Raw genomic sequence first — 26,635 nt, forward strand, 5'->3', positions numbered from 1 at the left:
CCTCCCCTAGCACCAGCCATGGGGAGTACTCTATCACCTCCATCCGAGAGAGAGAGAGAGAGAGAGAGAGAGAGAGAGAGAGAGAGAGAGAGGGAGAGGGAGAGAGGAGCCAAAGAAGAGGTAAGCAGGTAGGGTAACAGGTGCTTCCAAGTCCCTGCACCTCTCCTCTTCCCCTTGGAGGCATCAGTGGTGGCCCCAGGGGTCTATATCTGGGATTGGATCATGGGGCTCTGCAGGCTAAATCCAGCCTACAGCTGTATGTTTAACACCCCTGCTCTGAACTAATTAGGGAGCCCTAAGTTGTTGTTAAGTCAGCAGCGTGGAACTCCATTAATATGAAGCTTGATCTTATACTCTTTACTTTGTGAATTCATTACTTTTCAATAGGCGTGTCTACATGTGTGCTTTAGTGCACATTAGCCTAGTCACAGAAAAACTGTCCACTTTCACTAATGCAGATTAAAATAGGCTAACACACCTTTTTCTAGTACATCACAGTGGCGATACTAAATTTAATGCCCATTATCAAAATTGCATTAATGAACATGTAGATACGCCCAATATATGATTAAAAAAGGCACACCAACATCAGAAAAGACTTATCTTGCCTCTCTGTGGTAACAGCAAAGAAAACTGTCATTATTCTCAAAGAAGTTCAGAATCTTGTTTTCCCCCCTCCCTAAAATGTTTCCCAATTCTCTATTTTTTACCATATTTAATGGTAAAAAATAAAGAATGGCAGACTCTCTTAAGGGTCGCTAAAATAGTTAACCAGAATATCAATTTCTACAGGTACCTTCAGTCCAGCTCTTGGATCAAAAGGTGCAATAAGCAGACTACTGTCTCCCTGCACTTTTATCAACATTTTCACTCTTAAAGGAGGCATGCAAGCAGCTAAAACTGGAAATATTTAGCCTCCCACAAACTTTGTATTGTCTGGTGGGATGATTATCAACAAATGCAAAGCATTTTAAATACACTGACACTGAGAAAGTCATTGCTTATGTAAAACCTACATAACATTACGGTGTCCTAATGCAGAACTTACAAACAGCGTAAATCTATTCCAAATATCTTACATCAGGCCGATCTGGAGCCAGTAATCAGAAAGAAGTTAGTCAGTCCCTGTATGCAGTATTTACAACAATGCTGCTGGTTTGGAACGTCTGGCAAAGTGAAGGTGAAAAGCTTCCACACCTTTAAAGGGATCTTGCATAGATTAAAATAAATTGTATGAAAGGAATTTACAATCACAGGTACTTTTAAATTCTATCATGTTGCTTTCTAGCAATTTCAATTTTCTGATAAGATTCTAATCGTGTATTTAAAAAAGGACTGACCTCTATTAAATAAATAATCTGAAGACCAATTAAGTTAGGTCTTCTATATTAACAAGAACATAATCCAAGAACTTCAGTACATTTTACTATACGGTTCTCTACCCTATCCTACACTCATGATTTAGTTGGTATCTCAAATCATTTGAAGAACATTTTCAAGCAGCTTCTCGCCTTTAAAAAAAATGAATGGGCATGTCTACACATGCATATTAATGTGAAGCAAACTCCAGAGCTTATTGCTCTGGAATTTATCGTTCCAGGCCATTTACATGTGTGCCGGGGAGTGCAGCACACTAAGCCAGGTCAAAGCATCCCTGGTTAGCAGGGGGCCCAGGGGATAAGCCCAGGGCTACTCTCCCCAGCTCAATGTGCTGTGGAGAGGCTGGGTGGAACACAAGGGTGCTTCAGCACAGGGCTAGCCAGCAGGCAGCTCCTACACTGAAGCACCCTTGTTCCCCAGCCAGCCAGGGCAGCATCTACACATGTACTGCTGTGGAGTTTCGTTTTTTGGTTTTTTTACTCCACAGCAGAATAGTACCTGTATTTACAAGTACTGTTCTGTTGTAAAGTAAATTAGTTTACTCCAGCCTAATAGGGTACACATGTAGACACAGAGATGTTTACTGCAAAATTAAATAATTTACTGCACAGTAAATGTTTCATGTAGAAGTGCCCAATGCATGTCCAAAATTGATGTCTTATTACAACTCGGTTAATTATCAAATCTCAAAGTTGTACTACAAATTACCTAACTCCTTTTCAATATCTGATTCTGAAGCCTCATCCTCTTCAGCTTCTTCCTCTTCCTCAGAGCTGGAACTGCTGGACTCCTTGTTTTCTTCTTCTGTTTCCACAGTCTTCAAAGTCTCATCCTCATAAAGAATCTTCTCTTTACTGACAAAAATAAAAACAAAACATAAAAGTTTTAAGGCTTGCCAATTTATTTGAGCTTTTACACTTAAGGAACCTAGAGATAAAGATCCCTTGTAAACATTACAGATATTGCACAACTAACTGGTTAACCGTGCAATTACCTTGAGACCAGCTACATGCAAAATACTTATCAAACAGTAAAAGCTCAAGCTAACTATAAAATTTAGACCTAAAAAATGTATAGTAACTGGTTGCTATCAAACTATACATGTGCATGTGTAACAGGATGTTCCCTGTCAGCTGACAGGGCTCCCCCAGCCACAGGGGTGCACCCTGGCCACTCAGCCCCAGCAGCTGCAGATTCTGGGTCCCAGCAGCACCCCTCAGTTGCCAGGACCCATAATCCCACAGCTGTGGATGTTGGGTCCTCGTAGCATGCCTCCTGGCAATCCCCCCATTTCAGGGATGCTTGAAATCCCCAGAGCAGGGAGATCACTGCAGTGGGGATCCTCCCGCCCCAGGGATGTGTAAGGCACCTTCTACAGCTGGGCTGCATGGGGCCCCAGCCACGGGTGCTTGCCTCCTGCCAGGAGGCATGATTGCGTGAACTGCACATTAGGTCCCATTCCACCTTTACCTATGTAGATAGGACCTAATTGGCTACATCTAGAACAGGCAATTTTACAAATGCATCTTGTTATTCACTTCAGCACCCCAGGATTATCTAAGACAGAACACTCACTACTGGCAGCGTTCCCATTCCTGCATTCTCCAAGATGGCAAGGGTACCACCATTCAGATGGAGAAAGGACTGCCAAAGAGTAAAGTCTATATCAAGGAAATGGGCAAGGAGAGCTAGTATTTGAAACAAGAAACTAAAAATGCTACAGTAGATGCATTTTTGAATGAGGTCAAACCAGACTACCAAGACATCTTCAGCCAAATTGTTTTACATTCTGTGAAACTTTGTCATTAAGTAAAGTATCTTACTTTTTGAAGAGTCCACTTTGAAGTTTGCCATTCACATCCGATTCAATTAGCTTGTTTCTTGTCTCTTTCTCACTACGCAGCTGTGAAAAAGTTCAAGAAGTTGAAACAAACAATGGGAAGGACATACATTAACAGGCAATGTCAGCATTAGTGGCTAGTTATCACACCAACCTTGATTAGAAAAAATGCCTTCTCCTTTCATAACTGTCTTTTTGCGCCTTAATGTAACAGGCAAGTCTGCCAGATATGTTATCTAGAATGGCAGACTCTGGTGCATCATGGGTCAAAACTTTTGCAAAAACATAATTATATACCAGGTGCATTGTTATATTCCAGTGGCATGTCAGTGGAACTCCAACAGAACTTGATGGAGTAGAGCACTGCCTAAGGCCAAAGTCAATTGCTGGCCTTTATGTACTGCCCTATTAAGCCATGCAGCAGTGACTGAAGTGCTTTGGTCAAATGACATGGAAGTTTATCACCAGCAATGCCATTATATGTGAATAAATGAATAAAGAGAACACACACAAGCCAGAAGCACTTTTTAAGATACAGCAGAAAGATGGATTGCAATTAAATCATTATTCTGAACACTGCTCAACTGAAGTTGTTTTAATGTCTTCCTATTAGTTATTTTCTAAAAAATGCTGGCACTCAGTTCCATGCCTCCACTAAGACAGTATGCTTTAGAACTGGGATGGCCAACCTTCATGACAAGTCACAAATGGAACAGGCAGCCCATGTATGTGGCACATGACAAACTGAGGAGGAGACTGGCAGCACAGTGGTAAGGCAAGAAGCAGAAAGCACAGCAGCAGATCAGGCAGGGAGTACAGTGTAGGAAACAGAAAGCAAAGCAGTCAATGGTGCAGGTGAAGGGGATGAGACAGGTGCTCAGGAGGGGTACAGCCCAAATTTGTGGCATGCCTGCCACAATTGCTTGCCCCCCACTGTTGTCTAAATTACTCACCCATGAATAGGTGCTAGAAAGAGGTCAGTCAGAAACTCACCACATTCTGTTTCTTTTGCAGTATCTCTAAGTGTTCAACCAGTCCCTCATCAGCCACATCAAATGGTGTTTGACCCTGATGACACGTAATTATGGGGAGAGGAAAAATAAAGGTACCATTAAATGTTGTTTCTTTAACATATGAGCAATGTTTACTAGTACAGAACCATTAAAAAAATGAAGAAGGAACAACACTAGGTAAGCTACCAAAAAAACTCTCTCTCTTCAAAAACTACTTGGGTAACTAATGAAAGAAGATGCACAGAAAACAGCTGTTGCCAGTCTGTTATATCTACTACATTCTACCAGGAATTACAGTTTTACAATTCAATCCATAACCATTCATCTTGATAATGAAGTGCAAGTCAGAGGAATGAGTTAAGTAAGAACTACTGTATTTGGATCCTTGTACTCACAAAATGTACCTTAAGTATACTAAGCAGGATAGTGGCTTCATCTTTTTCTATTTCATTAATATGTCCTTTAAGTTCCTATTTCATTTTCTAGTTCATGAATATGTCCTTTAAGTTCCAGGCAAGCTGCTAATGTAGCAATCAATAGGACACAATTTGGACAGCTCTGTCCTGTAGTGTTAATATAAAATAACTAGGGAAGGCCATCTCACCACATAAGGCAAGAGATCAGCTTCACTTTTCATCTTAATTAACAGTTCATTAATAATTAAAGCTGATGGCTACTAATCAAAAAAGACTGAAAAGACAACTACTGCCCATGAGTTTACATCCCTCAAGCAAGATCACAAGATGCATGAGGATCAATTTCACTTTCAAAGTCAGCAATACTATAGTTGAGCCTCACTAATTTACAGCAGTTATTAAAATGCTATTAAAGAATTTTGCAGATCAACTAACAATGCAACAAGAATCATAGGATAGTAAAGAGTCTGCTTGCATGGCTCTATCTGCAATATGAGCCTTAAGCAAATGATCATACAGATAAAAATAAAACATAACATGCTTTGTGTGATACAAATAAAAATACAACATAATACAACTTGTTAACTGACTAGTTACAATGGGCAAGACCTGCAATAGTAACTAGTGATTTTGGATGCACAACTTCAGGCACTTTAAAAAGACCTGATGCTTCAAGGAAGTGCAAGGTACCATTTAGATTTAAAAAGCACAATAAATTACATTTGAGAAATCACCACTTGGGGGGGTCAACACTTTTTAAAAAGGTATATGAAACAATACTGAAAAACTGAGGCGCAGAAACCACTTTTAATAATTTGGACCCATGACTGTTAGAGTGAAACTACTAGGAGTTAGCATGTGATAATCCCTTATTTACATGTTGCACTCAACACTACTTTTTTGGTTTTTAATGCCAGCAGCAAGTAGCTATAAGCCTTTCCCTTTTTAAAGCTTCACACATCAGTTATGATAGAGCATGCACAATTAATTATTCAATTTCAGAGCACAGAATGCCCACCAGGTTTTCAAATGATAATTACCTGGCTTGCAAATTTAACAAGTTAGAGAGGTTAAGCATTAATGTTTAGTGTTCCCTTACACATCATTGTCAAATTCCAAATCAAAGGGCTCTATAAACACTAGCTAATAAAAGCAAATTCAACTCATTTCATAACTGTTCTTTATAATCCACTGCAATAGAGAACACACACATTCATTTGGAATACTGAGGGCCAACCCTGAAATCCATCTACTACTTTACCTTAGGAAAACTCAGTCCCAGTGCAAGTGAGAGCACCTCACAGCATTTAGACAATTTTGCCCCATGTACACGTGGCAAACAGCTATCTCTCCATAATGACTTTTACCAAAAAGAATCACTTTTTTTTTAAAATCAGTTCCTAGTACAAACACATTTGTGTAAATGACACACCCAACTGCACATTTGTCAGACATTAAATCCTCCCAACTAGACCTCTGAGGTTTTATACAGAAGTAGGTGAAGGGTACACTTACAAGACACGGTCATTATCAACACTGGTTTAGTTTCAGTAGGAAGCATTTCACACCAGTGAATATAGGTAAACAACCCCCTCCTCCAAAATACCATAAATATTGGGAAAGGCATTATTTAAAAGGAGGTGGATGGGTATATTTAAATATATAATAATATGCAGTTCTGAAAGTAGCATGTAGTTTGTAACAATTTTTCATTCATACACACACCTTCCTCACCTAAGCATGTCTGCCAGCTCCTCAAGCCACTGATATTTGTCCATGTTTAAGTGGTCAAGACCCAACTTATAACAGGATAGGGGTTAGTTTACATTCTCCTCTCTAATTCCTAATCCTTAAGATTCACCTCATAGCGTTCCCAGCAGTGATCTCTCTAAAAAATACATTTTTTTTAGTTAAAGCTCTTTGTTTGATTTAACGCATGTAACAAACTGCATTGGGCAGCATGTCAGACTGCTGGGCTGAATGGGTAAGAAAGGCTTGAATGCATCTCTGTACAAAAAAATTTAGTTTATTGCTTCCAGAAACTCAATGCAATTCTAATGTTGCCTTGACAGTATAACGCTCACTAACCAGCTTGTTCCTGATGTCCATGTCACACAATGCCTCAGCCAAGATAGAGCAAGCTTCTTTTATTCCCCAGTGTGCAGCAGCATGGAGCGGAGTCCAGCCATCATTGTCCTGGACATTTAAATTAAACCCCGCTTGGATCAAGAGCCTAAGGAAAGAAATGAGAATGACTTTCCTACACACAAGAGTTCACACCATGTGACACACAACAGGTAGCATGGTAAATATTTAACTGGTTTATATTTTCATTCATACTTAAAGAATCTTCTGGTCACGTTTACTGTCATAATATATAAAGGACAATATGACAGAAGTCAAATCCCTTCCTTTGTACACTGCACTAACCACCTGAAATATACCTGTGTGGTAAAAACATGCTTACATGTGCTGAATGGCAAACTGGCTTTGGTGGAACCAAAAAGGGAAAACCAGTTCCCTAGGAAGACACTGTGTTCTAGTCTGGGATCATCTGGTCAGATAGCTCCAGACACTTGGAACTGCTGGGTACAGCGCACAGGGCGAAATAGTTGCAAGTGCCATAAGAAGAAGCCTTGCATACCAGAAATCCCATTATTCTAAGTAATACTTTGTGTGCAAAAGTACTCTGGGCAGAGGCCACTAAGCAAATAGCTTCAGGACAGAAACCCTGCAAGGACCAAACAAAGCTACTGTTGAAGAATGAGGGTATTTTAACAGTGCAGAGTGACTGGCAAGTTTGGAAAAACTTCAGGTAACAGCTGCAAAACACGAGAGCAGCAGCAGCAGTCTAGGGAAGCCTGCATTGGATAAGGAGGACAAAAATGATCTCTGCAGCTTGGGGACACTCTACATAACAGAGCCAACACAAACCCCGAGCAGCTTAAAAAACAGAAAAGTCCCAGTAGAGGCCACGGTAACAAAAAAAACAGGTGATTTCCAGAGACTAGAGAAGTCTGACACTGGCCCTACCACAGATCGCAACTGTACTCTAGGGTCTGTGAAGAGTCAGTGGAGGCAGGACTACCAAGGGGGAAGCAGTTACTGCCTGTGACTGACCAATGAGTTAATGAGAAACACAACACACAAGTCAGATTTCAAAAAGGCCGAGTTAACGAACAAATACAACACCCTCGTCAGGATTTTCAGACAATATAACTTAGTAGACAAGGACTTCAACAGTAAAGCAAGTCTTTTTCCCAGGCAGCTTTCTGTCTGACATTTTCCTTCATAACTGGGTGCCAGCGTACTTGGCAAAAATTCTTAAGGTCAAAATTTTCTAAAACAGTGTTCAAAGTTCAGTCCTCAGGATATTGTTGTCAAAGACGCTTAAATTATTTGGGAGCCAGTCAGACCACCTTTCAGTCACCATGTTTAAGCATCAAAACAGACTTTCAGTTTCAAAGACGCTAAGAACCCAGAAGCTTAAATATTTTGGGAAGTCACAATAGAAACTCTATGGTCTGAATCAGTTAACTGATCATAGGTGAAGTATGCTGCTTTCATAATGCTATTAATCCAGGAAGCAAAGGTGACATTTGTGCTGCTTTTACACACATGCTTCACTGGGTCAAACCATAAAGTTACTGTTGGAGACATCAAGACAATTGATTTCTTTATGAAAACTCAGCTCAAATGTTTTACACCATTGAGTTTTCACTTGAACCTCATTATCCAGCAGGAGAAAGGGAAGAACATGGCTGTTACAAAGCCTGAGGTCACAGAGCAATTCTGTACCTTATTCAGGGTTCCCTAGCTCCTGGTTCTCTGCTGTTTGGTTTTGGTCCTGAGACCTGACAGTTGACCCTGCAATTGATAAAGAGACTAAATCCTATTTCACCTCCATATGCTTAAGCTGCACTTACCTAGTCCCTTAACTAGATCTTTCGGCGCTCATGCACAGGTTGAATTCTACTTAGCTATATATGCCCAGCACTTTCCTGTTGAGCATGCTTAGTAGGCCACACTTTGGCTGCACAGATGCACAGAGACTAGCACTGTTCAAGCACATGTTCAGCACTAAGTCTCAAAATTGTAGTCAGCAAACCCCACCTGCCACACTGGCAGATGCTTGCTGCCAGAGGATGTGGAGGGCCCTCCCACATTTTAGCCAAATAGCCTAAATAATCAGGTCACTTGCTGAGGGAGCAGGAAACCTGGTTCTAGGCCCCACCTGGCTCACAGGGGTTGCAACCTTCATCTATTGTTTCCTGTAAAAGTGCACTAACAAGAGGATAAGCATTAAACAATGGACTCTACAGACATACTCCTAAAGCTGGCCTAGTAGGCAGCCAGAAAGAGAAGTGAAGCCAAAAGGTGAACACACCAAAGGGAAGGTGGCTCAATGAGATGGAGACTGCCCTGGAAAAGAAGGGGCCCTACTTCTAGTCAGGTCTTCAATATAGGCATCATTTGAGCTACTTACATTTATAAATGAAAAAATAGGAGTTTGATGCATAACTCTTCAGAGCCTCCAGAAATACCAATCTGGACCCCTTACCACACTGCCCCAGAAAACAAATCCCACCCTCACCTGCAGCACTAGAAGCATCCCACATTTCAACAAAACTGAACGTTATGCACTGACCAATACAAAGGAGTTACCTTACCTCATAACTTCAGAGTAGCCTTTTGCTGCAGCTACATGAAGAGCAGTGGCACCTGTCCGGGGCTGCTTTACAACTTTAATTTTCCCACTGTTTAGCCACTGCCGTGCGTCCTGCAGCATTTGTTGCTCTTCCTCTTTTCTTGCCAAGTCCAGATCTAGCCCTGTAGAAGCAGAAGACAACCAGTCAAAAGAAAGGCTCACATTAATATTTTCAAACTACATATAAAGCAAATCTAACATTATTTTTGACCATTTGGCAATATATTCCACAAAGTCAATAAAAGTTTTCTATGAAGTAGAAAACTGCTGCATATACTCTATGAATACAGAGGTTCATAGGAAAGTGGGGTTGAAAGGGACCTCATGAGGTCACCTAGTCCAGCCCTGTACTCAACCAGTAATCATCCCTGATAAGCACCCCAAATCAAACATCTGACTAACCAAGTGGTTCTCAACTTTATCAGACTCAAGACCCTCAGAAAATGCAAGCTCTATTTTCACTCATTTTTTGACCACAGAAAAACAATAAAGCAATTCTTCTGCTGAAAATAACTCAGAAAGGCCACAACAGGTCAGAATATTTTTAACACTACTGATTTCTGTTTGATATCTCTGGCTTTATCTTGTAAATTATGTTTGGACACTTAATATTGCTAAGATTGTGTGGTATGCTGGGGCACCCATGAAAGAATCTCAAAGACCCCACAGTGTCATGGCATCCTGGCTGAGAATCTCTGGTCTAACCTGTTTTTCAAAATTTCCTGGGATGGAGATTCCAAACTTCTCTCGGTAACGTGTTCAAATGCTTAACCACCCTCATAGTCAGAAAGCTCCTCCTAATCTCAAACTTAGATTTCCTCTGGTGCAAGTGGAGGCCATTGCTCAAGTCCTGTCTCTTACAGGAGTTTGAAAACTTATTGAATCCCCTCCCCACAGTTTTCTGTTTTTCAGACTGAATAACTTGAGCTCTTTCAGTCTTTCCTCATAAGTCACGTTTCCCAGGCCTCCAATCACTTTTGTCAGTCTCCACTGAACTTTTTCTAATTTGTGCACATCTGTCTTGAAGTCTGGGGCCCAAAACTGGATACATTACTTCAGGTGAGGCTTCATCAATGCCAAAGAGTGGAAGAATCCGTGAATCACTTCATTTGATTTACAAGACTTTGTATTTTCAAATTTGGCAGCAAGAAGTTAATAAATCTCTCAAATCTAGGGTCATACTATCTGACCAGACAACAACAGACTTGGTACAGCTATTTAAAGAAGCAAAAGGTCAAGGTAACTACAGGCCTGTTACTCTGACCTTAAAACTATGCTGGCTTTGGAACAAGTTTTGGAAGAAAAAGACCTGGAGATAAATGAAAAATGGCACTGAATACAGCAAGGATTTACCAAGGATAAACTGTGCCAGAACAATTAAATGCAACTAAATTTTTAGATAAAGGAAATGTGGTAAACCTCATTTGCACTTTGGTCAAGCATTTCATATAGTGTCAAATAAATTAATTAAACTGGAGAAAGTAGAGCATAGTACAAAAATTGCTAGCTGCACCCTTTCATAATGTAGAAAAAGGAGACAAGCTGCCCTGAAAGGAGAAGTACTGGACTAAGCAAAAGTTACTACAAAAGTACTTTGCGAGTGGGTCCTGGGACCAATAGATCTATTAGTGAACATGCACTCCTTCCTTTAGAAAAAAAGCAGTTTAAGAGCTTGTAATGAGCGAGGCTTTGTTTTCTGATTGGGTGTTAAATGCTGATAACAAATGCTCTGTTATGGGTACACCTCTCCCTAATCATAGAGACCTGCCTGCCCATACCCACCTCAGTTGAGCCCAGGGGAAGGAAGGCCTCCTCTAGCGCCCCCCAGCTTCTAGCCTGAGCCACTACCGGAATGTACCTACATTTCTGGGATGTCTGTCTGGTTACAAAACTGATTTAGCCTAGCCAGGTTAGACTAACCTGCAAACACTGATTCAATTCAGGCTTTCTGAATGTCTGTCCCTAGCCTAAGGGAGTGAGGGGAGGTGTCTTGTGCAAGTCACTGGGCAGGACCTCAAACAGATCACTGCATATAATTCTGGTCACCCATGTTCAAGAAAGGTGAATTCCAGTGGGGACAGAGACAGAGAAAGGCTCCTAGGATGATCAGGAAGTGCACAGCCTGTTTTATGAGGAGACTAACAGATCTTGGCTTTATTAGCCTAGCAAAATGGAGACCGAAAAGAGATTCAATCACTCTATGAATACCTGAAAGGGATAAACAGCACCAAGGAGAACTATTCAAGCTACTTTATCAAGTTGGCAGAAAATCAAAACAGGAATGAACTAGCCATAAATAAATTAAAAGCAGAAATTAGGAGACTTTTACCCTCCAGACTGGTCTTGCCACACTTATTAGAAGGGGCTCAAACATGCTAACTTACCATTCTCTAACTTATAAATTCCATCTGAAAGTAATGTTATGGTTGCTTGCAATAACAGGGGACTAGTAACAGGGGTCGGCAACCCCTGGCATGTGTGCCGAGCATGGCACGCAAGGCCATTCTGCTTGGCACACGGCGGCCAGCCCCGGCTCCGGGTAGCTGCTGCCAGTGACAGAGCCCAGGCTGCTCCCAGCAGGGCTCACAGCATCCCAGCTAACTGCTGGAAGCAGCCTGGGCTCCCGGCTGGCAGCAGCTCCCCAGAACCGGAGCTGGCTGCAGCTGGGAGGCTCCAAACAGCTGTGCCAGGCTCCGGCATCAGCTCCGCACCGGCACGTGCAGGCGCACCTCGGAGAGGGCAGTGGGCCTGAGGCAGCGCAGCCCCGGTCTCCCCCCGCTCCTGGCACAGAGGTGATGAGCCCAGCGCAGCTGTTTGCACTCTGCCCACTGCTTGCTGCAGCTGCCCAGAGCCCGGCCCAGCTGGCTCATCACCTCCGTGCCTGGAGCAGGGGAGAGACCAGGGCTGCGCTGCCTCAGGCCCCTCCCCCACCGCCCGCTCCGAAGCACGCACCGGTGCAGAGCTGATGCCGGAGCCCGGCACAGCCGTTTGGAGTCTCCCAGCTGCAGCCAGTCCCGGCTCTGGGGAGCTGCTGCCAGCCGGGAACCTGGGCTGCTCCCAGCAGTTAGCTGGGATGCTGCAAGCCCTGCTGGGAGCAGCCCCAGGTAGCTGCTGGCAGCCACAGAGCCCAGGCTGTGGGGCAGGGGCTTTGGGTGGGGGGCAAGGGGCACAAGTGGGGCATCCTGGCATGTACCCCTTGCCCTTATTTTGTTTTTCTGCCATGCCATCACTCCGGCACCTTAGGCATTATGGTGTTTTTTGGCATTCCAGCCAAAAAACGTTGCCTAACCCTGCCCTATACGATCCTACCTCAAAGATAACTTAGGCACAAAGCAGTCAGCATAATGCCTAAACAGCATATGTGGGTTAGGGCTGGATTCATTCCAGAACACAAAAATAAAGCAGCACCAACATCATTAGTAAGCTATGCAACAACTAAGCCGAGTTAAATAGGTCTTGTTTCCAAGGGAATACAATCAAACTCAAAAAAAGGTTACATTTTCCATAGAAACTCCTGGTGAACCTCCTAGGCAGGCTTTCAAATTTCTTTCTAAGCTACACAATTACAGCTTTCCAATTGCTAGTGAGAAGCAGAAAACTTCCTTTGGAGGCCAGAGCTTCACCAGGCAGAGCTCTACCAATTCAAAAACAATCAGCGCAGAGAGCGCCCTACAGTTTACTGCAGATTTAGGCTTTATCTGTATGTTGGCATGCTAACAACAGTGTTGTTACATGGATGGAAACTCCTAGCAGAAACAACTCACTATTGTAAAAGACCTTATACCAGTGCAACTCGTATCACTTTCAAGTAAAGATATGCTGTACAACATGCAATTATTGTATTAATGCAGTTTACAAATATTAGATGTGTGCACCAGTGAAGACAAGGCTTGTCACTAACCATGAAGAAAGAACCAGGTTGCCATATTTTTTTCTTGTTTAGAATGGAGTGAGACTATCCTAACAAGTCTCATTGAAGAGAATTTTTACATACGTTAGAGACCAGAATTAAACCTAACCCAAGAGAAAAAAATACAAATCACAACCACCCGTATAACACTTGCTGTAATACCCTGCTGTCAATATTAAATTGTTCTGCTGCTCTATGGGCCAGGGATCAGTTTTGTTTTGTTTTTTAATCAGGGTGCTCAATCCACGCAGTTTCCTTACCAGAAGTCCCTACAGATCCAAAGAATAAACATTCAAACATTCAGCTGCATTTACCTTGTTTCTTTACTTGTTCCAAAAGCAGGTCCTTCATGGCTGCTTCCTCTGCAATGTCAGATGGGACTTCACCTTCACTGTTCACTGCAGCCACATTGGCTCCATGGCTGATTAAGTACCTACACAGTTAAGACCCATACCAACTTATTAGACTTTGTGGCCAGAATTCAAGTGAAAAACAGCAGACTGAACAGCAGGAAAGAATAATTTTGCTTTCTAATCCCAGATAGTTTTACTTGGAACCTGTTTCATGAGCTTCAGTTTCCAGTCTAAACACCCAGCTACTAATTGTTAAGGGCTCTCCCCTCTCTACTCAGAGGTCCATGCAAGCAGTTGCTAGTCCTATGCTATGTCAGTTGCTAGTTGACATAGCCAGTCAAAAAGACCCCAGTTCATTTAGCAATATGCCGGTGCCTGCACTTTGAAAGGAGCTTTGAACAAGCAGGACTGGTCTTCAATATGTTTTTTATATTTGGCGCAGGTAAACGTTCTTTCAGTCTGCATGCGTTTTGAATGCAACAGACGAGTAAAATTCTGGAGCATTTCACACATGCACACAGGATGGGAGAGGGGCAGGAAAAGATTCATAAAGGTAATTAGTATTCAACGTTTCTAAGTAATAGGAAATCTAAAGCAACAAACATCATAAAAACGTGTTTTAAACACCCTGGCAACTTCTGTATACTCTGAGTTCAGATGCAAATATGACAGCTGTGCCTCAAACAACAGATTCATTGCTCTTATTAGCTACATGATATCTTGGAAGGTGTTTCACAATGCACAGAAATCATGAAAGAATTTGTGCCAGAAGTCTGTATTTTGTGACTGGATTCCCCCTAAATCACCTCAATTAAATGTTATGCAGCCCAGTTGGTGTTCCCTCATCCTAGTTATTTCTACAAAAAGAAGCATGCCATTCCCCATTGTGCAATGATGCATGGGCCACCAGGAGCCAAGGATAAACGCCACCCTTAAAAAGGCAAGGAATACAAAAGTCATCCTCGTAAAACAATTTTTGGGTTATGATGCAGTGAAGGAGCAACTAAGGCGCTAACAGCACTTTTTCTTCATTTGCCCTTGCACATGAGCCAGTCTGTATTCAGAAGCCCAGCTCAAAATGCAACTTCTTAGTTTTGCAATTCTTTGATTCCAATTATTCTGTTTCCCTAAACAGAACCCCACAGTAAACTTGTTAGCTCACAGCAACAAGTACTGGGGAAGATCTTCCAACAGTAGATAAGGCTATTAATTCTACGTGGGCAAAGTGAACATCATGAAGTCAGCATTAGTTCAATCCTTGAAAAAGCAGCAAGCATGCTCAGAAAAGTGAAAAGCTTTATGATAGCCAAGTCTTTTACTGGGAGATTTTGTTTAGTGGGCTTTTAAATATCTGATTTTTAAGAACCGACTAGACCAGTGGTTGGCAACCTTTTACCACCGTGGACCACTAACCCAGTCCCTACCACAGGCCACAGCCTCACACTTCCAAACAATGACCAGATGCTACAAGGAGAATAGATTAAAAAAAAATGTCTTTTGTACCTTGGTCTCAGTACTCAATGTCTTTTTTATCTTGGTCTTCACAGGCAAAGTCAGCTCCCAGAGTACTACGCCAAGTAGCACAGTTTGGGGAAAAGGTGAGTAGCTCTCAGTGGTGAAAGAACAGGCTAGGGGCTATCTAGAAAAGCTGGACATGTACAAGTCCATGGGGCTGTTTGCAGTGCATCCCAGGGTGCTGAGGGAGTTGGTTGAAGTGATCATAAAGCCACTGGCCATCATCTCTGAAAGCTCGTGGTGATCAGGGGAGGTCCCAGATGACTGGAAAAGGTCAAATTTAGTACCCACTTTTAAGAAAGGGAACAAGGAGGATCCAGGGAACCTCAAGCCAGTCAGCTTCACCTCACAACCTAGAAAAATCATGAAGCACGTCCTCAAGGAATCCATTTCTAAGCATTTGGAGGAGGACAAAGTGATCAGGAATAGTCTACATGTCTACATGGAGTGCTGGCAAACTGATCGCCTGCCTTCTATGATGAAATAACTGGCTTTGTGGATGTGATATACCTCCATCTGAGCAAGGCTTTTGATACCATCTCCCAAAGCATTCTTGCAAGCAAGTTAAGGAGGTGTGGGTTGGATGAATGGACTTTAAGGTGGATAGAAGACTGGCTGGATAGTTGAGCTGAGGATAGAATGAGTAGTGATCAATGGCTTGATGTCTAGTTGGCACCCAGTATCAAATGGAGTGCCCCAGGAGTTGGTTCTGGGGCTGGTTTTGTTCAATATCTTCATTAACGATCTGGAAGATGGGATCCCTTAGCAACTTCCTCACCAAGCTGAGGGAAGTTGCAGATATGCTGAAGGGTAGGGCTTAGATTCAGAGTGACCTAGACGAATTAGAGGACTGGGCCAAACAGAATCACATGAAATTCAACAAGGACAACTGCAAAGTCCTCCACTTAAGACAGAAGAATCCCATTCATCACTAAAGGCTTGGGACCAACTGGCTAAGCACCAGCTCAGCAAAAATAAGACCTGGGAGTTACACTGGACGATTAGCTCGATTTGAGTCAACAGTGAGCCCCGGTTGCCAAGAAGGCCAACAGCAAACTGGGCTGCATTAGTAGGAGTGTTGCCAGCAGGGCAAGGGAAGTAATTATTTCCCTGTATTCAGGGGTGGTAAAGCTGTATCTGGAGTACTGTGTCCAGTTTTGGGTCCCCCACTACAATAAAAGATGAAGACAAATTAGAAAGAGTCCAGCAGAGGACAACAAACATAGTTAGAGGGCTGGGGCACATGACTTCTGAGGAGAGGGTGACGAAACTAGGCTTATTTAGTCTGCAGAAGAGAAGACTGGGGATTTAACAGCTGCCTTCCACTACCTGAAATGTGACTGCAAAGAGGATGGAGCTAAACTGTTCTCAGTGGGGACAGATGACAGAACAAGGAGCAAAGGTCTCAAGTTGCAGCAAGGGAAGTTTAGATGGGATATCAGAAAAATCTCTCACTAGAAGTGTGGTAAAGCACTCGAATGGATTACCTAGGGAGGTGGTGGAATCTCCATCCTTGGAGTTTAAGGCCCGGCTCAACAAAGCTGTGGTTGGGATGATCTAGTTGGGGATAGTCATGCTTTGAGCAGGGGGTTGGACTAGATGACCTTCTGAGGTCCCTTCCAACCCTAGTTTTCTATGAATCTATGAAAAAGGCAACTGCTGCTGCCAAATTCCCTGAGTTGCACTGGGCCAGATCTACCCTATCAACAGGACAGATCCAGCCCATTAGCCATCAGCTGCCAGCTCCTATACTAGACAAAGACGGCTTCTCCCATTTTATATTTGTACACTTACAGTGAAGAAATCATAAGGATGAAGGGATCACTAAACCATGTGGTCTCAACATCGTGACACTTTTATTTTAAAAGATTTCACTTAACAGGTAATTACTTTCATCTACTTTTCCATCTTTGCCAGACATGGAAACACAAGATTAGATTTTGAAGAAAAAGAAATTGTGTCAGTAGCATATGAATGACACAGCAGCCCAAAAGTTCTTGCTTCCCTGTAGAGGCTTCAAGCATACTTCAAGCAGTGTTATTCTAATGCCCTATTTGTTAAATTTTAAAATGATACTAAATGCAATTTCTCTGCAAACCCATCATAAAATGTTAGTGTGTGAATGTAAATAAAAAGTCAAGGTTTCTAGTGATGCCAATTAAGCTCACAATTTCACAGTTTTACATCTGTGCAGTGTATTTAAACACACAGGTTTTACACTGTACTAAAGTACACAAATATAATTACCCAAATGTATGTTTCTTTGATGTACACAGACAAAATCAAAAAAATTATTTCATTAACAATGCTCTTTATAAGTTTAAAAATAGTGCACAAGTCCTCTGACAGAGGGTGCATACCTGCTCAGCAAGTAGTCTAGCTGCAGCCAATTTGTGCTTTCCTAGGTTTCCCCATGCATTAATATTTACAGTTGTCCATCATTGTGCTTTGCTTTTGCTCAGCACATTTCACCAAAAATCTGATATTGCTTAAAGCACTTCATATGTATTCAGAAGCACTGGACTAGATGACCCCTGGAGCTCCCTTCCAGCCCTATTCTCTATGAACAGAATTCTATGAAGCAGACTTATTTCATCTTGCACCCTACCCTTGAAAATTAGAGTGTCATCATCAGTATGGCACGTCTCTTCCCTGTTAACTTTGTTTCCACAATATGCTGTTTAGTCACAGAAAAGCCACCACTCTGAAGGGGGAAAAGATGTGGAAAGCTGTTACTATACACACCCCTGACAGCCTGAAACTCACTCACTCTGCTATATTCAGATAGCCACAGGAAGCCACAGCATGTAGAGGGGTCCAGCCCTCATTATCCTGTTGGTTTACATCCGCTCCATTTTCTACAAGGAACTTCACCATGTCCAGGTTCTCGTCTATACAGGCCTTGGAAGAGGAGGAAGAGAAAAAAAGAAAAGAAAGAGTGGCATTAAACAGAATGAACAACTTAAGTCCATCTGGTAAAGGTTTGTCTATATGAGAAATTACGACATATTAAATACAACTATGAAGTTCACTTACACACTTTCACTTAACAGCTTTAATTAGTCTTAAACTCTGCGTGCCCCAACGTAAGCCCTAAACCTCTTTATACCTACCTCTCATATCTGCACATTTTGTTTTGGTCTATTCTCTCTCTCCCTCACATTCCTATTAATCAGGAGAGGGTAAACACCCTATAAAGGGATCCCTCAGTACGAGTCTTAGAGGAGCTTGATGGAATAGCAAAGTTGGGCAAAGTTGTATCTTTACTTGGATCAGGCTGTTCCAGAAAAATGTCAGTGAAGTAAGCTGAAGCGCAAGGGAAGCCAGAGTATGATTTCAGAAAAAACCTTAAGAGTCAAACATGCAGTAAAGCAGGACATCAGCACACTGAATAGTTTTCTACTTTACTTTCACTGTCGAATCATCTGTAGTTTTACCAAGGAGTCCTGCATATAAACAGCACTCTGACTCATCCATTTATTCCAAGTAGTATCTGTTTACTGATTAAAATAAAGGCCATTTAGATTTTCTTGCGATTCAAAGCCTATCCTGCTACTGAAATATGAGCGAGATTATATATCATCTGCATCAAAGGAGATTCCACTTTACAGAATCTTTATTACTTATGATATTGGCAGAAAAGAACTCCGCTTAGCTGTCAGACTCCGAACTAAGTTTGCAGAGTTAATGTAAGTAGAAATAGTTTGCCTTAACTATTACATAAGGCAGGTTCAGTTTGGAAACTGCTTACAGACATGGAACCTTCAAAGGCCATTTACACAACTGCTTCTCAAACTGATCCAAGATTTAAAGTTTTTGTTTCACCACGAATATAATTTTGATAACTGCAGCCCTTTACCTTTGACAAAATCTATCCAATAGCTGACACAGGCAAAATTCTTCCGGGAAGTTTTAAAATGTTTTGAAAACAGGCAAGTTCCAAAAGAGACTATTTGAAATTTTGAACGCAGAATCACAGAAAGTTATTACCATTATTTGCTCAACTCCAAGACAAAGCTTCTCTCCCATTTAACGTGGGAAAAAGCATCCCTCATCTTGAAATCCAGGACAAGGCGATGGTGGAGAGGGAGGGGGAGGAGCAGCTGCTGCAGCCCTGACTCAGAGTTGGGGCAAGTGCTACAACTATTGCCTCCCTGCCACAGCCTCCCCTCCCATTGACCCTCCACTGCAGGGGAAGGCGGAGGGAATGACTACAACAACTGCCCAGCTGCTGCTGCCAGTGTCTGCCAGACCCAGTCCCATTGCCTAGGCACACCAGTCTATCCACCCTGCGCACCCACTGCTGGGGGCACCAGGTGGAGTGGGTTTATCTTCATAAAAAATTCAATCCAGTGTTTCCAACACGCAAAGTATACTTTATACATACATGATACTAAACACAGACATTAAGTTGTAATTGAGACATGGAGTAAAAATAGATAGCATTGCTTCAAAATTCAAATTTAAGTCGGGAGAACCCAAACTGCATACTTCCGAGTTTTCTATATTTCAGTGCAACAGCTGCCTGCAAAATACAAGTTATTTTTTAATTTGAGATAATACTTCTCTACCCAAGTGTCAATGGAACTGAGATTATAACACAACTTAAGTATTACATTTTGGCCTGGAAATACAGGTATTGGGAGTTTTTTCCAATTAAACTGTTTGCAGCTGAAACCCCTGCATTGGTCTAATAGAAAGCAAAATGACAGGAATTTTAAAACTTAGTTGTGTCAGCTCCCAGACTACTGCACTGGCCAGCACAGTTTGGGGAGGAGGTGAGCCGCCGTCAGTACTGAAAGAACAGGTTAGAGACTACTTAGAAAAGCTAGATGGGTACAAGTCCATGAGGACGGTTGGGATGCATCCAACGGTGCTGCGATTGCAAAGCCAATAGCCATCATCTTTGGCAATAAGGAGAGGTTTCAGATGATTGGAAAAGAGCATACATAGTGTCCATATTTAAGAAAGAGAAAAAGGAGGATCCTGAGAACTACGGACCAGTCAGCCTCACTTCAGTCCCTGGAAAAATCATGGAGCAGGTCCTCAAGGAATCCATTAAGCACTTGGAGGAGAAAAAGGTGATTAGGAACAGACAGCATGGATTCACCAAGGGCAAGGCATGCCTGACCAACCTGATTGTCTTCTATAAGATGACTGACTCTGTGGATGCGGTGTACCTTGATTTTAGCAAGGCTTTTGATACGGTCTCACACAGCATTCTCTCAGGCAAGCGAAGGAAGTACAGGCTGGATGAATGGAGTTTAAGGTGGATAGAAACCTGGCTGGAGCACTGGGCTCAGAGAGTAGTAACCAATGGCTCGATGACAGCCTGACAGCTGGTATCAAGTAGAGTGCCTCAAGAGTTGGTCCTGGGGCTGGTTTTATTCAATGTCTTCATCAACAACCTGGAAGATGGTATAGAGTGCACCCTCAGCAAGGTAACACCAAGCTGGGGGGAGTAGTAGATACACTGGAGGGTAGGGTAGGATTCAGAGAGACCTAGACAAATTGGAGGATTGGGCCAAAAGGAATCTCATGAGCAGGGATCCTTGTTTTCGCTGATTTAAAAAGCATCCCCAATTTTTGGTTTAAAAACAAGTAACCCAAAATCTACATTTTTCCATGACTAAAATTAAACATCACTAATAGAGAGATGTATAGTGATGTTTAATTTTAATCATGGAAAAATGTGGATTTGGGGGTTACACTTTTTTAAAATGAAAAATTTGACTTTTTTTTAAATCAGAGAAAACCAGGATCCCTGCTCATGGGCTTCAACAAGGACAAATGCAAAGTCCTGTCCATAGGATGGAATAATCCTACACACTGGTACAGGCTGCGGTCTGAAAACTGGGCAGTAGCTCTGCAGAAAAGGACCTGGGGGTTACACTGGACAATAAACTGAATACGAGCCAGCAGTGTGTCCTTGTTGCCAAGCAGATTAACAGCATATTGGGCTGGATTGGTAGGCGTGTTGCCATCAGATTGAGGGACGTGATTATTTGCCTCAATTCAGTGCTGGTGTGGCCACATCTGGAATACTATGTTCAGTCCCGTCCTGCCCCCTCTACAGAAAGGAAGTGGACAAACTGGAGAGAGTCCAGCGGAGGGCAACTAAATGGTGAGGGGGCTGGGGCACATAACTTATAAGAAAAGATGGAGGGACTTGGGCTTACTTAGTCTAGAGAAGAGGAGACTGAGTGGGGACTTAATAGCAGCCTTCAACTCCCTGAAGGGTGGTTCCAAAGAGGATGGAGCTGGACTGTTCTCAGTGGTGGAAAATGACAGAACAAGGAACAACAGTCTCTGCAACAAGGAAAGTTTAGGTTAGACATTAGGAAGAATCTTCTTACTGGGAGGTTAGCAAAACACAGAAACAGGTTAATAAAGTCATGGAGCACATTTCCCTGAAAAGACAGGGTATGGAGCCCAAGGAAAGATGGTAGTTTGAGCATTAAGAGGTGCTATGCTGTATGAGAGGTGGTGGAAGTATCTTTGGAGGTTTTCAAAACCCAGCTAGACAAAGCTTTGGCTGGGATGATCTAGTCAGGATGGTTCTACTTTGAACAGGGGGTTAGACACCAGATGACTTCCTGAGGTCCCTTCCAATCTTAACTTTCTATGATATGTCTGTCTGTAACGACCATGGTCTTCCAACTAAACTAAAAAAAAAAAAATGTTCCATCCCAAAGAAATTTCAGTATGGGGTTCCAAAACAGACAAGCAACAAATATGCACTTTTATGATTATTTCTATGCCAGTGTTTCTCAACGAGGGTGCTGCAGTACCATAGGATGTCTTCAGATCCTTTCAAGGGTGCCACAAGATGCCATGCAACGTTAACACTATTAGGTGTGCAAACATAATTCACAAGATAAAGTCAGGGATTTCACATAGGAATCCACACAGTTAAAAACATTCTAACCTACTGTGGTCTGTGGCAGGGCACTGTTGGTGCCTGCCACTTTGGGGGCTGGGCTGGTTAGCCAACAGGTGCTTGACTGCAGCAGCTGTTTTGAAGCTCTGGCCACCTATGTGGAAGGGGCAATTTGCTGCTGGTGGGCCAGGCGAGGGCGTTGCCTGGCTGGGGGGCTGTGCAGGGCATCTTGGGGGTGGGGGGCAGGAGCTTAGGGGGATGGTTTGGAGGCTCCCGGTCCTGGGCGTGATCTAAAACTGCACCCTGCTTGGAGTGGGTGGTCTGGTGGGGCTCACAGTGGTGTGGGAGCCCCCAGGAAATGCCAGGCCAGTTACCACCCCACTGAAAGGCGAGTTGGGGCACCTTAACCACTAGCCCCCACCACACTGTAGGTATAAGGGGGCCAGGCACGGCTATGGCCACCTGAGCCCAAAGAGGGTACAAGACCCGGACAGGGCCAGGCACAGCTATGGCCACGTGAGCCCCCACCGGGGAGGGAAGCGCCATGGCCCCAGTGAGGGGCAGTGATGTGGAGCCCCAGGGAGGGGGAAGCCAGAGGGCTGGGAGCCCAGCATGCGTGTGTGAATGTGTATAGAGTTGCCCCGGGAGGGGCCAGGGCAAGCTTGGACCTGGTTGGGTAACTGGCTGGCCACTACCCCAGTGAGGGTCATGGGAGAGGCCAAAAAGACAGTACATCTGCCACCCAAGGTGCATACTAGGTGAAGCCTATGGCTGAAGGGGCTCACTGAGAGGGAGCAAAGCGGTACAAGCTGCCAATGCGTGAAAAATACCCTGTGAGAGGGGGTGGCATGTGAGAGACACTATTGAGAGAAGGGCAGTATGAATGAGTTCTGACAATGAGGCCTAAGTTTGGTCTGGCTGTAGGCCAGAGGCATTGTGTCACCTGGATGCCATCTGCGAGGCTTGGGCTGCTGTGTAGGGGAGGAACGAAGCTGCAGATAGCGCCCCCTGGCATCGGGGCAAGAATGGGCAGCCTCCCGCCTTATTAGAACGAATTAAGATACAACAAGGCATGGCAGACAAGAAGGCGGGCGGTTGGCCCAGAAACAGGCGGGCAGACCAATGGCAGATGGGCCCCAAGAAAGCCCCCTGTTATATGGTCCTTTTTTGCTCTTTGCAACAGAAAAAAACTGCTCCATTATTTTTCTGCAAGCAAAAAACTAGTGAAAACTAGAGTTGGCATCTTCCGAGGTATACCTTGAGGCTAAGGGGTGCCTCAAATCTAAAAAAGGTTAAGAACCATTGTTCCATGCTATATCCTGCTTTGATCTTTACCTGAAAGTTTAAAATAAGCTTTTGGAGACATGTACTTAGGTCATCAGCTCTGTATGTTTCATGGAAACGGAGCACTGCATTTTGTTTTTCACAAACTACAAAAATAGATATTGTAGCTATAAATGCATAGGCTGAGGGTCAGCAAAGAGAACTGAAAAGACTCTCACACACAATCTAATGGATTAACTGCACTCCAAGAAATCTTCCTAGATGCAAGAAGGATGGCAAACCTTCTTTGGGATTTCAGGTCTCCTACCGGCCTCACTGACAAGTCAGCCCTTGCCCTGCCTAGTTCCTGTGGAATGCATGCTTGACAGAGAAGGGACAATGGTATAACCTCTGCCTCCTCCCCTCCCCGCCCCAACCTGTTCCTACAAAAAAAATTTACAGCAGAGCAACTTGATACTCCTGGATACTAAAAGGACAACAATGAGTTAAAGTAAGGATACAAAACTGTACTGAGTGTGCGCACCAGTTGGCATTCATTCACCACCCCGACAGGAGCTATGTTTTAATGAGTACTCTATGCAGGCAGGTTGTTTTCAGTCTAGAATGCTCAACTAAAGTGCTTGACGTGCAGTGATGCATCCTCTAACACTCAAACAGAAAAATCCCCCTTCTACCCCTATACATCTACGTTTCTTAACAGGCCTTTTGCCCAGCACTGTGCAATCATGTGATGTAACAGTTATTAGCAAGACTCTTTAGCTAAATATCCATAAGAATAGAAATACAAGAGAAGGTTCAATCTATATGATCTCTTCTGAATTACAACGGAGTAAGTACTAGCAGTTATGATGATCTGCATCCAGGAAACAAAATACACGAGGAGTAACTTTGTAACAAACACTTAGGCAACTGCAATAACGCCAGCCAACATTTTTCTAGAGTAGTTTGCCAATTCAGGTAATTCTTCCTTGATACCTTATAGGGCACCACTTTTCAGAGGACAGGCTGAAAATAAGCTCCCTGAAGGTATCTCAGAAGTTGACTGTCTTCACAACTGATGCGCCTTAAAAAAAGTCAAATCACTTTTCACCTTTGAAAATCCTTGTTGTTGACTGTTTGTAAGAAAATGTCAGAAAACTGATGCGGATCCTTCCATCTGTTCATCTCACAATCATTCAATTGCTAATATTTTAAAGTTATTTACAGTTAAATGCCACAGAAATTCACTAGTGGGCTTACAATTAAGAATACCTTAGTATAGAGGACATAAGGCTGGAGGAGGTGGAGGAGGGAGCAAAAAACTAACAGGTGGCAAGGGCAAGCTGCTCAACCCCCAATTATTCCCCTGCTGCATCAGTGGGTGGATAAATTCAAGACAACTCCCCAAAAATTAGATTCTATACATGGAAAATGGTAATAAATACTGGAAGGTCATCTTAGATAAATACAAGGCATATTATGAGTTAAAGTTGTAAACTGTAATATTTGTGTTACAGCAATACATATAGGAAATTCCAAGTTAAGATTTGAGATAAAATTTTAAATCGTTCATAAATATTTTCATGAGTTACAAATGCAACCACCCTGAATGACCATGTTGTTTTAATACACATGCTTCAAAATCATGTCACAGTAATATCTGTGCACAAATTAGAAGCATATTAACATTTTACACTCAGGAATCAGTTTACCCAACCATAGAGTGTTAGAATTAATCATAAAAGCAAAAAAAACCCCCAAAAACGCAGCTCAGCACATGCAATCATGGCAGCTTTATACTCCCATCCAGAGCACAAAGTCCATCCAGGATCAGCAGGACTCCACCTTTTGGATCACCACCAGCACCTTACTTTTGGGGGGAGTCAAGTACCAGCAGCCCTCCATGGTTAAATTTAGAAGATTCAGCAGTTTTATTGGCTAACATGATGCAGCTGAACAAAAAGCTTTGCCCTTTGATTTGGTGCAGAGCGTTTGGTTCCCACCCCCCCTGTATTACAAAATAAGACAAACAGCAACGTTTACATGACACCTAGGAATTTCTCCAAAGCAATCACAGAAGAACTGAAAGGGACCCTCTCAGTCCAACCCTCTGCTCAAGGCAGTATCACCACAATCCAGATCAGCCTATATAAATATAACTAGTCTTAAAAACACAGAATTTACCCTCTCGCACAACTATAAGGCATATTATCCTCAAACACAAAGAGAAGCCTAACCTGCAACAAAAGGATGAGGGCTTTCAGTGACAGCAAGTTTAGCTGACAAATGATGAAACAAAATGATGCCTCTTCAGCTGAGACGATTTCCTTACAAATCAAAGAAAAGAAACCATATCTACTGAATTTTTCTTCCAAGGATGTAACTTTCTATTATCCACAAATGAGTCTCACTTTTTTCAGTTTTCTATAACAATACTGATCCCATTTGCTGCATCCTCACATATATGAGCTGATATAAATTTATTTTAGAAGAGGTTAAGAGGAGTTATAATTATGTTGATTTAAAATGCAATTTGAGAATTGCGCATTTAGTCTCTGGTTCTCTCATTTCTAAAGTTCAGTACACATAGTTTGCAAATGGCAACAGAGGGAGGAGGGAACCAAGTATGCAATTTGTGCCTGTCTAGTCAGAGATATTCAGTAGTGCTGACATAAGAAAGGAATTAATTTTAACTTATGGGTGGAGAAAAGTATCAATGACCTCTGTATTCCTGGTTGACAGCCACTTTATTTAAAATTATTTTGGATCACTACTGAAGTATTTGCATTTTAACTGCTCTCTATGCAAGTTGCGTGCACTGTCTAGAACTCAGATTGCAACCAAGCTTCTCTTTGAGAAAAACACAAAACAACCAAAGAAAAACTTAAGTATAATTCAAATATCGAGTATTGCTGGGCAAACCTTCAGTCAACAACTCTTTATATTCCATCTGCCCCAGCAGGAAGCCAACTACTAGCATTTTTTTTCGTAGGGAAGAAAAGCTCAGTTCCTGAAATTGACCAATATCTAATATTAAACTTCTCACTCCTAAGTAGACAGGAGAGATCCTAATAGCCAGGGCTACCATTTCATTTTCTGGTAAACTGTATTATCAAGGTGATCTTCTAGTATATGCTGCATCCTAATGAAAAGGCACAACATAAAATGAGACTGCACAATAGACTCTGTGCTGATCAGCAAACCAGGTAAAATTTCATAGATTTCATAGACATCAGGGCTGGAAGGGACCTTGGGAGATCATCGAGTCCAGCCCCCTGCCCAAGGGCAGGAAGTCAGCTGGGGTCATAGGATCCCAGCAAGATAAGCATCCAGTTTGCTCTTCAAGGTGTTCAGTGT

The 26,635-nt window shown here is 42.7% G+C and overlaps 1 protein-coding gene across 4 annotated transcripts in view; it reads right to left on the reverse strand.

Moving 5' to 3' along the window:
• PPP1R12B (protein phosphatase 1 regulatory subunit 12B) overlaps nt 1-26,635 on the reverse strand; it is a 183,869-nt gene that overhangs the window by 120,590 nt on the left and 36,644 nt on the right. For all 4 annotated transcript variants that reach the window (XM_019546390.1, XM_019546389.1, XM_019546391.1 and 1 more), the window contains exons 2-8: nt 17,906-18,036; nt 13,582-13,700; nt 9,320-9,479; nt 6,738-6,882; nt 4,214-4,288; nt 3,204-3,283; nt 2,089-2,234 (exon numbers count right to left, since the gene is read on the reverse strand). In XM_019546390.1, the coding sequence (XP_019401935.1) occupies nt 2,089-2,234; nt 3,204-3,283; nt 4,214-4,288; nt 6,738-6,882; nt 9,320-9,479; nt 13,582-13,700; nt 17,906-18,036 (856 nt within the window). The remainder of the gene's footprint in view (nt 1-2,088; nt 2,235-3,203; nt 3,284-4,213; nt 4,289-6,737; nt 6,883-9,319; nt 9,480-13,581; nt 13,701-17,905; nt 18,037-26,635) is intronic.

The sequence above is a fragment of the Crocodylus porosus genome, unplaced genomic scaffold (genome assembly GCF_001723895.1).
Source record: "Crocodylus porosus isolate Cpor-Errol unplaced genomic scaffold, CroPor_comp1, whole genome shotgun sequence".
NCBI classification, from domain to species: domain Eukaryota; kingdom Metazoa; phylum Chordata; order Crocodylia; family Crocodylidae; genus Crocodylus; species Crocodylus porosus.